The sequence below is a fragment of the Oncorhynchus tshawytscha genome, linkage group LG22 (assembly GCF_018296145.1).
Source record: "Oncorhynchus tshawytscha isolate Ot180627B linkage group LG22, Otsh_v2.0, whole genome shotgun sequence".
In the NCBI taxonomy this organism is placed as follows: Eukaryota; Metazoa; Chordata; class Actinopteri; order Salmoniformes; family Salmonidae; genus Oncorhynchus; species Oncorhynchus tshawytscha.
In genome coordinates, this window is record NC_056450.1 from 43,979,341 (window position 1) to 43,992,994 (window position 13,654).

Below are 13,654 nucleotides of genomic sequence, written 5' to 3' on the forward strand. Positions count from 1 at the left end.
GATGACAGGAAGTTGTAAGGTTTACTAGATGACAGGAAGTTGTAAGGTTTACTAGATGACAGGAAGTTGTAAGGTTTACTAGATGACAGGAAGTTGTAAGGTTTACTAGATGACAGGAAGTTGTAAGGTTTACTAGATGACAGGAAGTTGTAAGGTTTACTAGATGACAGGAAGTGGTAAGGTTTACTAGATGACAGGAAGTTGTAAGGTTTACTAGATGACAGAAGAGCTTCATGTGAAGAAGTTGTCCCTTTAGTGTGAGATGTAAATTAACCAATATTTGAATGTTGACCTGTATAATAATGTTGACCTGTATGTTAATGTTTACCTGTTTAATAATGTTGACCTATGTTAATATTGACCTGTATAATAATGTTGACCTGTATAATAATGTTGACCTGTATAATAATGTTGACCTGTTTAATAATGTTGACCTGTATAATAATGTTGACCTGTATGTTAATGTTGACCTGTATGTTAATGTTGACCTGTTTAATAATGTTGACCTGTTTAATAATGTTGACCTGTATGTTAATATTGACCTGTATAATAATGTTGACCTGTATGTTAATGTTGACCTGTTTAATAATGTTGACCTGTTTAATAATGTTGACCTGTATGTTAATGTTGACCTGTTTAATAATGTTGACCTGTATAATAATGTTGACCTATGTTAATATTGACCTGTATAATAATGTTGACCTGTATGTTAATGTTGACCTGTTTAATAATGTTGACCTGTTTAATAATGTTGACCTGTATAATAATGTTGACCTATGTTAATATTGACCTGTATAATAATGTTGACCTGTATGTTAATGTTGACCTGTTTAATAATGTTGACCTGTTTAATAATGTTGACCTGTATAATAATGTTGACCTGTTTAATAATGTTGACCTGTATGTTAATGTTGACCTGTTTAATAATGTTGACCTGTATAATAATGTTGACCTGTTTAATAATGTTGACCTGTATGTTAATGTTGACCTGTTTAATAATGTTGACCTGTTTAATAATGTTGACCTGTTTAATAATGTTGACCTGTTTAATAATGTTGACCTGTTTAATAATGTTGACCTGTTTAATAATGTTGACCTGTTTAATAATGTTGACCTGTATAATAATGTTGACCTGTATAATAATGTTGACCTGTATAATAATGTTGACCTGTTTTAACATTGAAGATGCAGAGGGTCCTTCAGGAGCACATCAAGCAGGGAGAAGTAATGCTGTTGGTTTACAGAGGAGGTGAGCACATTAGCCTGTATAAATAATATTACTATTACGACCACAAATACACCTGTATTTACCAATATAAATACTAGTAGTAATACTAATATTACTACTACTACTACCACAAGTACACTATATTTACCTACTGTATATAAATACTGGTAATACTACTGCTGTTGATAGCCTTGGTGCAGTACCCTCATCCAGATTTTCTTCCTTTTTAAATACTCTTAATGAACATCTAGCTTCAGTACTTTAGGTTTACATACTCTTAACTTCTTATGGCTGCAGGGGCAGTATTGAGTAGCTTGGATGAAAAGGTGCCCAGAGGTGCCCATGTCAAACGGTCTGCTCCTCAGTCCCAGTTGCTAATATATACATATTATTATTAGTATTGGATAGAAAGCACCCTGAAGTTTCTAAAACTGTTTGAATGATGTCTGTGAGTATAACAGAACTCATATGGCAGGCAAAAACCTGAGAAGAAATCCAAACAGGAAGTGGGAAATCTGAGGTTGGTCGATTTTCAACACAGACCCTATTGAATACACAGTGGGATATTGGTTATGTTAGACTTCCTAAGGCACTTCCGTCTTTAGAAACTTGTTTGAGGATTCTACTGTGAAGTGGGACCGAATGAGAGAGGAATGAGTCAGAGGTCTGGCAGATTGCTACAGGCTCTGAGGCGCAGTCACGAGAGAGTTAGCTCTCATTCCATTGCTTTTCTACAGACATAGTAATTCTCCTGTTGAAATATTATTGAAGTTTTATGTTAAAAACATCCTAAAGATTGATTCCATTGTCACGGGCGTCGTTGGAAGTAGACCAAAGTGCAGCGTGGTGAGCGTACATTTTCCTTTTTATTCAAAATGTCGCCAAACAAAACAACAAACGAAAGACACAACCGTGAAGCTTACAAACAAAGTCAACCTCCCACACAGAAAGGAGGGAAAAGGGCTGCCTAAGTATGGTTCCCAATCAGAGACAACGATAGACAGCTGTCCCTGATTGAGAACCATACCCGGCCAAACACAAAATCATAGAAAACAACACATAGAATGCCCACCCCAAATCACACCCTGACCAAACCAAATAGAGACATACAAAGGCTCTCTATGGTCAGGGAGTGACATCCATACATCGTTTGACATGTTTCTACGGACAGGAACGGAACTTTTTGACATTTCGTCTGCAACTAGGGAACGCGCTTCATGACTTTGGATTTAATTACCAAACGTGCTAACAAAAGTAGCTCTTTGGACATAAATGATGGACATTATCGAACAAATCAAACATTTAGTGTGGAACTGGGATTCCCGGGAGTGCATTATGATGAAGATCATCAAAGGTAAGGGAATTTTTATAATGTTATTTCTGATTTCTGTTGACTCCAACATGGCGGATATCTCTATTTGTTTTCTGAACGCTGTTCTCAGATTATTGCATGGTTTGCTTTTTCCGTAAAGCTTTTTTGAAATCTGACACAGCGGTTGCATTAAGGAGAAGTGTATCTATAATTCCATGTCTAACACTTGTATTTTCATCAACATTTATAATGAGTATTTCTGTAAAATGCTGTGGCTCTCTGCAATATCACCAGATGTTTTTGGAACTACTGAACATAACGCGCCAATGTAACCTGAGATGTTTGGATATAAATATGCACTTTATCGAACAAATCATACATGTATTGTGTAACATAAAGTCCTATGAGTGTCATCTGATGAAGATCATCAAAGGTTAGTGATTCATTTTATCTCTATTTGTGCTTTTTGTGTCTCCTCTCTTTGGCTGGAAAAATGGCTGAATTTTTCTGTGAGTTGGCAGTGACCTAACATAATTGTTTGTGGTGCTTTCGCTGTAAAGCCTATTTGAAATCGGACACTGTGGTGGGATTAACAACAAGTTTACCTTTAAAACAGTATAAGATACTTCTATGTTTGAGGAATTGTAATTAAGAGATTTCTGTTGTTTTGAATTTGTCGCCCTGCACTTTCACTGGCTGTTGTCATATCATCCCGTTAATGGGATTTCAGCCCTAAGAAGTTTTTAAAGTAACTTCAGTACTTTAGGTTTAAATAGTCTTAACGTAACTTCAGTACTTGGGGAACAATACGAGGAGTAGTGTTTAGGATCCTCCCATCGAAGCAGGAACCACTTTAGCTTCCAGGCCAGGTTACTGTGTACAAAGTACAGGATGGATTCACCTCAGAGATTTAGTTCTCTCTGTGTTGGGTTCATTAATGACTTTTTAATGTGGTGAGTAGATGAACTGAACTGCTGTCTTATTATTCAAAACAGTGGAATGTTTGTACGTAACACACTAATGAAAACAACACTAGGCATAATGCCTATTGCCTAATGTTGGGACAATAAAGCTTTTTGAATCTATAATGTTGCTGTTGGAAATGGTAAATCATTATTGATATGGCTAAGGTATTTTCTCTTCTCTCTTTCTCTTTGTCTCTCTCTTTGTCTCTCTCTCTCTCCAGGGTCCTTCCTCTCTCCTGTCTCCCCTAACCTCTACAAACCCTTCCCCTCTCCGCTTGGCCCCTCTTCCCTCTCTCACGGCCTCCCATCCCCATCCGACTTGCCTTCCACCTCCACCTCCACCTCAGATGCCTTGGTGCCCCTGCACCTCCCCCCCAGCCACAGTGGCCTCGCCCCAGCCTCACCCTCTACTGAACTCCCATCCTTGGTCCAGAGTACCTCCTTTCTGGACTCAGTCCCGGTAACCATCACCCTGGAGCCCAGGGACTGGCTAGGGATGGAGGAGGGTGGTGACCCTGGGCCTCCAGCCATGCCCCCTGGAGGTGGGGGAAGAGGGAGGTTGGGGCTGGGGGCCATGGCCAAGGGCCCGGTGGACGGTAGAGGGGGAAGGGCCCGGGTGTCAGTCATGGGTCAGGAGGTGGAGCTACGGAGACGGCCAGGGGAGGGGTTTGGCTTTGTCATCGCCTCACAGGACCTCGCCAATGGGGGTGAGTCGTTTATTGTCTATAACCTATTGCTGATCTAGGATCAGATCCCCCTCTGTCCATATAATATTATTGATTATGATCTAAAAGGCTAAACTGATCCCAGATCAGAACTCCTTCTCTGTGGCGTTTTGGTCTAGATAGTTCCCCCCCATCAGATGTGGTCCCTCTGAAGCTCTTTCCCTTCTTCTTCCTCTGTGGTTTTATTAATATAGAAAGTACTCATTTCCCTTCAGTGTAAGCGTGTTAGCTTGTACTGAAGTGATCTGGTAACTCTTTTCCCCCCATCTGTGTAATGTAACTGTGAAATTGACCTCAACATATTTTTATGTATCTTTTGATGAATGATCCACTTACAGTAAATGCTGTACAGGAACACACTATATTATCAATTTTTTTGGTCAATTCTGACCAGGAACAGAATGATATATGATCAATTAACGGTCAGTTCTGTACAGGAACACACTATATTATCAATTTTTTTGGTCAATTCTGACCAGGAACAGAATGATATATGATCAATTAACAGTCAGTTCTGTACAGGAACACAGAGTGATATATATGATCGATTTACAGTAGATACTGCACAGAAATACAGAATCATATGAAAATGGTATTGATCGATATTCTCTTCAACAGTATCTTGATTCTAGGTATTGATCTATATTCTCTTCAACAGTATTTAGATTCTAGGTATTGATCTATATTCTCTTCAACAGTATCTTGATTCTAGGTATTGATCGATATTCTGTTCAACAGTATTTAGATTCTAGGTATTGATCGATATTCTCTTCAACAGTATTTAGATTCTAGGTATTGATCTATATTCTGTTCAACAGTATTTAGATTCTAGGTATTGATCTATATTCTGTTCAACAGTATTTAGATTCTAGGTATTGATCGATATTCTCTTCAACAGTATTTAGATTCTAGGTATTGATCTATATTCTGTTCAACAGTATTTAGATTCTAGGTATTGATCGATATTCTCTTCAACAGTATTTAGATTCTAGGTATTGATCTATATTCTGTTCAACAGTATTTAGATTCTAGGTATTGATCTATATTCTGTTCAACAGTATTTAGATTCTAGGTATTGATCTATATTCTGTTCAACAGTATTTAGATTCTAGGTATTGATCTATATTCTGTTCAACAGTATTTAGATTCTAGGTATTGATCGATATTCTCTTCAACAGTATTTAGATTCTAGGTATTGATCTATATTCTCTTCAACAGTATTTAGATTCTAGGTATTGATCGATATTCTCTTCAACAGTATTTAGATTCTAGGTATTGATCTATATTCTGTTCAACAGTATTTAGATTCTAGGTATTGATCTATATTCTGTTCAACAGTATTTAGATTCTAGGTATTGATCTATATTCTGTTCAACAGTATTTAGATTCTAGGTATTGATCTATATTCTGTTCAACAGTATTTAGATTCTAGGTATTGATCTATATTCTGTTCAACAGTATTTAGATTCTAGGTATTGATCTATATTCTCTTCAACAGTATTTAGATTCTAGGTATTGATCTATATTCTGTTCAACAGTATTTAGATTCTAGGTATTGATCTATATTCTGTTCAACAGTATTTAGATTCTAGGTATTGATCGATATTCTCTTCAACAGTATTTAGATTCTAGGTATTGATCTATATTCTGTTCAACAGTATTTAGATTCTAGGTATTGATCGATATTCTCTTCAACAGTATTTAGATTCTAGGTATTGATCTATATTCTCTTCAACAGTATTTAGATTCTAGGTATTGATCTATATTCTGTTCAACAGTATTTAGATTCTAGGTATTGATCGATATTCTGTTCAACAGTATTTAGATTCTAGGTATTGATCTATATTCTGTTCAACAGTATTTAGATTCTAGGTATTGATCTATATTCTGTTCAACAGTATTTAGATTCTAGGTATTGATCTATATTCTGTTCAACAGTATTTAGATTCTAGGTATTGATCTATATTCTGTTCAACAGTATTTAGATTCTAGGTATTGATCTATATTCTCTTCAACAGTATTTAGATTCTAGGTATTGATAGATTCATCAGTTTCATCAATTTCATATTTCACATGAAAACATATGAAGACCACCAGGCTTGATTGAGATGTTTTATCTTGTAGTAATGTTGGTGCTGGAATTTCCTGAAATCTTTATTTTAGCAATACATAAAATATATATTTCATTTTTTTTTTAAGGTCAGTAGGTGTCCAACGTAACAACAGGTGTGTTGTGTGTCAACAGGTGTGTTGTGTGACAACAGGTGTGTTGTGTGACAACAGGTGTGTTGTGTGTCAACAGGTGTGTTGTGTGTCAACAGGTGTGTTGTGTGTCAACAGGTGTGTTGTGTGTCAACAGGTGTGTTGTGTGTCAACAGGTGTGTTGTGTGTCAACAGGTGTGTTGTGTGTCAACAGGTGTGTTGTGTGTCAACAGGTGTGTTGTGTGTCAACAGGTGCGTTGTGTGTCAACAGGTGCGTTGTGTGTCAACAGGTGTGTTGTGTGTCAACAGGTGTGTTGTGTGACAACAGGTGTGTTGTGTGTCAACAGGTGTGTTGTGTGTCAACAGGTGTGTTGTGTGACAACAGGTGTGTTGTGTGACAACAGGTGTGTTGTGTGTCAACAGGTGTGTTGTGTGTCAACAGGTGTGTTGTGTGTCAACAGGTGTGTTGTGAGTCAACAGGTGTGTTGTGTGTCAACAGGTGTGTTGTGTGTCAACAGGTGTGTTGTGTGTCAACAGGTGTGTTGTGTGTCAACAGGTGTGTTGTGTGTCAACAGGTGTGTTGTGTGTCAACAGGTGTGTTGTGTGACAACAGGTGTGTTGTGTGACAACAGGTGTGTTGTGTGTCAACAGGTGTGTTGTGTGTCAACAGGTGTGTTGTGTGTCAACAGGTGTGTTGTGTGTCAACAAGTGTGTTGTGTGTCAACAAGTGTGTTGTGTGACAACAGGTGTGTTGTGTGACAACAGGTGTGTTGTGTGTCAACAGGTGTGTTGTGTGTCAACAGGTGTGTTGTGTGTCAACAGGTGTGTTATGTGTCAACAAGTGTGTTGTGTGACAACAGGTGTGTTGTGTGACAACAGGTGTGTTGTGTGTCAACAGGTGTGTTGTGTGACAACAGGTGTGTTGTGTGTCAACAGGTGTGTTGTGTGACAACAGGTGTGTTGTGTGTCAACAGGTGTGTTGTGTGACAACAGGTGTGTTGTGTGTCAACAGGTGTGTTGTGTGTCAACAAGTGTGTTGTGTGACAACAGGTGTGTTGTGTGACAACAGGTGTGTTGTGTGACAACAGGTGTGTTGTGTGTCAACAGGTGTGTTGTGTGTCAACAGGTGTGTTGTGTGACAACAGGTGTGTTGTGTGTCAACAGGTGTGTTGTGTGACAACAGGTGTGTTGTGTGACAACAGGTGAGGTGCGTTGTGTGTCAACAGGTGCGTTGTGTGTCAACAGGTGCGTTGTGTGTCAACAGGTGCGTTGTGTGTCAACAGGTGTGTTGTGTGTCAACAGGTGTGTTGTGTGTCAACAGGTGTGTTGTGTGTCAACAGGTGTGTTGTGTGTCAACAGGTGTGTTGTGTGTCAACAGGTGTGTTGTGTGTCAACAGGTGTGTTGTGTGTCAACAGGTGTGTTGTGAGTCAACAGGTGTGTTGTGTGTTGGACACAGTCACTCATCTATAGAGGTCTATAGAGCCTGTCTGCCTTCCTGATTTCTGACTATGTTAACCTTACTTGTGTCATATTGACACAAACAACAGAAACACGTGTTTTTTCAAACATGGTCCTGTTTTTTCAGTTGCTTTTTCAAAGGACAGTTCATTTCCTGTCTGATGACTATGGAGCTTAAAGGTATGTGTGTATTTGTATTTCTTTTCTGCAATAAAGATGATGGCGCCACAATAAAACACATTTACAATAAGTCTATATCTAAAAAATTAAAAAGTACATACAACCTAATGATATATACACAGAGTGTACAAAACATTAAGGACACCTGCTCTTTTCCATGACATAGACTGACCAGGTGAATCCAGGTGAAAGCTATGATCCCTTAGTGATGATCTCTCTCTCTCTCTCGGCCTCTCTCTCTCTCTCTCTCTGCCTCTCTCTCTCTCGGCCTCTCTCTCTCGGCCTCTCTCTCTCGGCCTCTCTCTCTCTCTCTCTCGGCCTCTCTCTCTCTCGGCCTCTCTCTCTCGGCCTCTCTCTCTCGGCCTCTCTCTCTCTCTCTCGGCCTCTCTCTCTCTCTCTCTCTCTCGGCCTCTCTCTCTCTCGGCCTCTCTCTCTCTCTCTCTCTCTCGGCCTCTCTCTCTCGGCCTCTCATACATACATACATACATACATACAAAAATCACTAAAGCTGGAGACTCTTACCTCCCTCACTAGCTTAAGCACCAGCTGTCAGAACAAACAGAATGTTTATTTTTTTGTATTATCTTCTACCAGATCTAATGTGTTATATTCTCCTACAGTAATTTCACATTTCCACAAACTTCAAAGTGTTTCCTTTCAAATGGTACCAAGAATATGCATATCCTTGCTTCAGGGCCTGAGCTACAGGCAGTTAGATTTGGGTATGTAATTTTAGGTGGAAATTGAAAAATAGTCTACGATCCTTAAGAGGAAGAAAACAGGGATAAAACATAGAAACTGTCCAATAGAAACTGTTGTTTGCAACTGTTGGACTAATGACTACACCCTAGATCAGCTAGATGCAGGTAAGAGGTGATACTGTTGGACTAATGACTACACCCTAGATCAGCTAGATGCAGGTAAGAGGTGATACTGTTGGACTAATGACTACACCCTAGATCAGCTAGATGCAGATAAGAGATGATACTGTTGGACTAATGACTACACCCTAGATCAGCTAGATGCAGGTAAGAGGTGATACTGTTAGACTAATGACTACACCCTAGATCAGCTAGATGCAGGTAAGAGTGTGCAAGTCGGTATTGAATGTGTCACTGTCTTTCACCCTGATTATATACATTTCTCTCCACCCGTGCACTGACGTTGTAAACACTTGTTCATAGGCTAGGTTGTAGAAACCTTCTCTCTCTGACCTTCTCTCTCTCTACTTCCCTCTCTCTTTCCCTCTCTCCTTCCCTCTCTCTCTTTCTTTTCTAAACCTAACCCAAACCTAACCCTAACCTTAACCCCTAAACTTAACCCTAACCTTAACCCCTAACCCTAACCCTAACCCCTAAACCTAACCCTAACCTTAACCCCTAAACCTAACCCTAACCTTAACCCCTAAACCTAACCCTAACCCCTAAACCTAACCCTAACCTTATCCCCTAAACCTAACCCCTAAACCTAACCCTAACCTTAACCCCTAAACCTAACCCTAACCTTAACCCCTAAACCTAACCCTAACCTTAACCCCTAAACCTAACCCTAACCGGAACCCTAACCTTAACCCCTAAACCTAACCTTAACCCCTAACCCTAACCTTAACCCCTAAACCTAACCCTAATCTTAACGGTCCCTGCTTTGATGCACCTGTACTGACCTCGCCTTCTGGATGATAGCGGGGTGAACAGGCAGTGGCTCGGGTGGTTGTTGTCCTTGATGACCTTTATGGCCTTCCTGTGACATCGGGTGGTGTAGGTGTCCTGGAGGGCAGGTAAATTTCCCCCGGTGATGCGTTGTGCAGACCTCACTACCCTCTGGAGAGCCTTACGGTTGAGGGCGGTGCAGTTGCCATACCAGGCGGTGATACAGCCCGTCAGGATGCTCTCGATTGTGGATCTGCAAAAGTTTGTGAGTGTTTTTGGTGACAAGCCGAATTGATTCAACCTCCTGTGGTTGAAGAGGTGCTGCTGCGCCTTCTTCACGACGCTGTCTGTGTGGGTGGACCAATTCAGTTTGTCCGTTAATGTGTTCACCGAGGAACTTAAAACTTACTCCCCTCTCCACTACTGTTCCATCGATGTGGATAGGGGGGTGCTCCCACTACTGTTCCATCGAAGTGGATAGGGGGGTGCTCCCACTACTGTTCCATCGATGTGGATAGGGGGTGCTCCCACTACTGTTCCATCGAAGTGGATATGGGGTGCTCCTCTACTGTTCCATCGATGTGGATAGGGGGTGCTCCTCTACTGTTCCATCAATGTGGATAGGGGGTGCTCCTCTACTGTTCCATCAATGTGGATAGGGGGTGCTCCCTCTACTGTTCCATCAATGTGGATAGGGGGTGCTCCCTCTGCTGTCCCGTCGATGTGGATAGGGGGTGCTCCCTCTACTGTTCCATCAATGTGGATAGGGGGTGCTCCCTCTGCTGTCCCGTCGATGTGGATAGGGGGTGCTCCCTCTACTGTTCCATCAATGTGGATAGGGGTGCTCCCTCTGCTGTCCCGTCGACTTGGATAGGGGGTGCTCCCTCTGCTGTCCCGTCGATGTGGATAGGGGGTTCTCCCTCTGCTGTCCCGTCGATGTGGATAGGGGTGCTCCCTCTACTGTTCCATCAATGTGGATAGGGGTGCTCCCTCTACTGTTCCATCAATGTGGATAGGGGGTGCTCCCTCTACTGTTCCATCAATGTGGATAGGGGGTGCTCCCTCTACTGTTCCATCGATGTGGATGGGGGATGCTGCTCCTCTGCTGTCCCATCGATGTGGATGGGGGTGCTCCCTCTACTGTTCCATCGATGTGGATGGTGCTCCCTCTGCTGTCCCATCGATGTGGATGGGGGTGCTCCCTCTACTGTTCCATCGATGTGGATGGGGGTGCTCCCTCTGCTGTTTCCTGAAGTCCACAATCTCCTTTGTTTTGTTGACGTTGAGTGTGAGGTTATTTTCCTGACATCACACTCCGAGGGCCCTCACCTCCTCCCTGTAGGTCGTCTCATCGTTGTTGATAGTGGTAGTTGGTGGTAGTGGTAGTTGGTGGTAGTGGTAGTTGTTGATAGTGGTAGTTGGTGGTAGTGGTAGTTGGTGGTAGTGGTAGTTGTTGATAGTGGTAGTTGGTGGTAGTGGTAGTTGTTGATAGTGGTAGTTGGTGGTAGTGGTAGTTGGTGGTAGTGGTAGTTGTTGATAGTGGTAGTTGGTGGTAGTGGTAGTTGGTGGTAGTGGTAGTTAGTGGTAGTTGTTTAGCTCAGTTACCTTAGCTTTCTTGGGAACAGGAACAATGGTGGCCTTCTTGAAGCATATGGGAAGGGTTAGGAGTCAGGGTTAGGAGTTAGGGTTTGGGGTTAAGGGTTAGGAGTTAGGATTAGAGTTTGGGGTTAGGAGTTAGGTTTAGGGTTAAGGGTTAGGAGTTAGGGTTAAGGGTTAGGATTAGGGGTTAAGGTTTAGGAGTTAGGATTAGGGGTTAAGGGTTAGGAGTTAGGGTTAGGGTTAGGAGTTAGGGTTAAGGGTTAGGAGTTAGGATTAGGGTTTGGGGTTAGGAGTTAGGTTTAGGGTTAGGAGTTAGGATTAGGGGTTGGGGTTAGGGTTAGGAGGTAGGATTAGGGTTAAGGGTTAGGAGTTAGGATTAGGGGTTGGGGTTAGGAGTTAGGTTTGGGGTTAGGAGTTAGGGTTAGGAGTTATGATTAGGGTTTGGGGTTAGGGTTAGGATTTAGGGTTTGGGGTTTTGATTAGGGTTTGGGGTTAGGGAGTTATGATTAGGGTTTGGGGTTAGGGTTAGGAGTTAGGAGTTAGGTTTGGGGTTAGGGAGTCAGGATTAGGGGTTGGGGTTATGATTAGGGTTTGGGGTTAGGGTTAGGAGGTAGGATTAGGGTTAAGGGTTAGGAGTTAGGATTAGGGGTTGGGGTTAGGAGTTAGGTTTGGGGTTAGGGAGTTAGGATTAGGGTTTGGGGTTATGGTTAGGGTTTGGGGTTATGGTTAGGGTTTGGGGTTAGGGTTAGGGTTTGGGGTTAGGGAGTTATGATTAGGGTTTGGGGTTAGGGTTAGGAGTTAGGATCATGGTTAGTGGTTCTGAAAAATAGTATTTTGAATCGGGAATCAATTGTTTGGTCCCCACACGGATAGTAAAACAAACGTGTGTGTTTGTGTGTGTGCTCAATGGTGTGTCACCATGCCAACTCATGTGTGTGTTTGTGTGTGTGCTCAATGGTGTGTCACCATGCCAACTCATGTGTGTGTTTGTGTGTGTGCTCAATGGTGTGTCACCATGCCAACTCATGTGTGTGTTTGTGTGTGTGCTCAATGGTGTGTCACCATGCCAACTCATGTGTGTGTTTGTGTGTGTGCTCAATGGTGTGTCACCATGCCAACTCATGTGTGTGTTTGTGTGTGTGCTCAATGGTGTGTCACCATGCCAACTCATGTGTGTGTGTGTGTGTGTGCTCAATGGTGTGTCACCATGCCAACTCATGTGTGTGTGTGTGTGTGTGTGTGTGTGTGTGTGTGTGTGTGCTCAATGGTGTGTCACCATGCCAACTCATGTGTGTGTTTGTGTGTGTGCTCAATGGTGTGTCACCATGCCAACTCATGTGTGTGTTTGTGTGTGTGCTCAATGGTGTGTCACCATGCCAACTCATGTGTGTGTTTGTGTGTGTGCTCAATGGTGTGTCACCATGCCAACTCATGTGTGTGTTTGTGTGTGTGCTCAATGGTGTGTCACCATGCCATCTCATGTGTGCGTTTGTGTGTGTGCTCAATGGTGTGTCACCATGCCAACTCATGTGTGTGTTTGTGTGTGTGCTCAATGGTGTGTCACCATGCCAACTCATGTGTGTGTGTGTGCTCAATGGTGTGTCACCATGCCAACTCATGTGTGCGTTTGTGTGTGTGCTCAATGGTGTGTCACCATGCCAACTCATGTGTGTGTTTGTGTGTGTGCTCAATGGTGTGTCACCATGCCAACTCATGTGTGTGTTTGTGTGTGTGCTCAATGGTGTGTCACCATGCCAACTCATGTGTGTGTGTGTGCTCAATGGTGTGTCACCATGACAACTCATGTGTGTGTGTGTGTGTGCTCAATCTCAACCACACTGCACACTGCCCTAACCCATCTGGACAAGAGGAATACCTATGTGAGAATGCTGTTCATCGACTACAGCTCGGCATTCAACACCATAGTACCCTCCAAGCTCGTCATCAAGCTCGAGACCCTGGGTCTCGACCCCGCCCTGTGCAACTGGGTACTGGACTTCCTGACGGGCCGCCCCCAGGTGGTGAGGGTAGGCAACAACATCTCCTCCCCGCTGATCCTCAACACTGGGGCCCCACAAGGGTGCGTTCTGAGCCCTCTCCTGTACTCCCTGTTCACCCACGACTGCGTGGCCATGCACGCCTCCAACTCAATCATCAAGTTTGCGGACGACACAACAGTGGTAGGCTTGATTACCAACAACGACGAGACGGCCTACAGGGAGGAGGTGAGGGCCCTCGGAGTGTGGTGTCAGGAAAATAACCTCACACTCAACGTCAACAAAACTAAGGAGATGATTGTGGACTTCAGGAAACAGCAGAGGGAACACCCCCCATC

The 13,654-nt window shown here is 42.6% G+C and overlaps 1 protein-coding gene across 1 annotated transcript in view; it reads left to right on the forward strand.

The window, feature by feature from the left end:
• LOC112239557 (membrane-associated guanylate kinase, WW and PDZ domain-containing protein 3) overlaps nucleotides 1-13,654 on the forward strand; it is an 80,792-nt gene that overhangs the window by 45,718 nt on the left and 21,420 nt on the right. Inside the window, exons 11-12 of the mRNA XM_042303594.1 lie at nucleotides 1,186-1,249; nucleotides 3,727-4,212. Of these exons, the coding sequence (XP_042159528.1) occupies nucleotides 1,186-1,249; nucleotides 3,727-4,212 (550 nt within the window). The remainder of the gene's footprint in view (nucleotides 1-1,185; nucleotides 1,250-3,726; nucleotides 4,213-13,654) is intronic.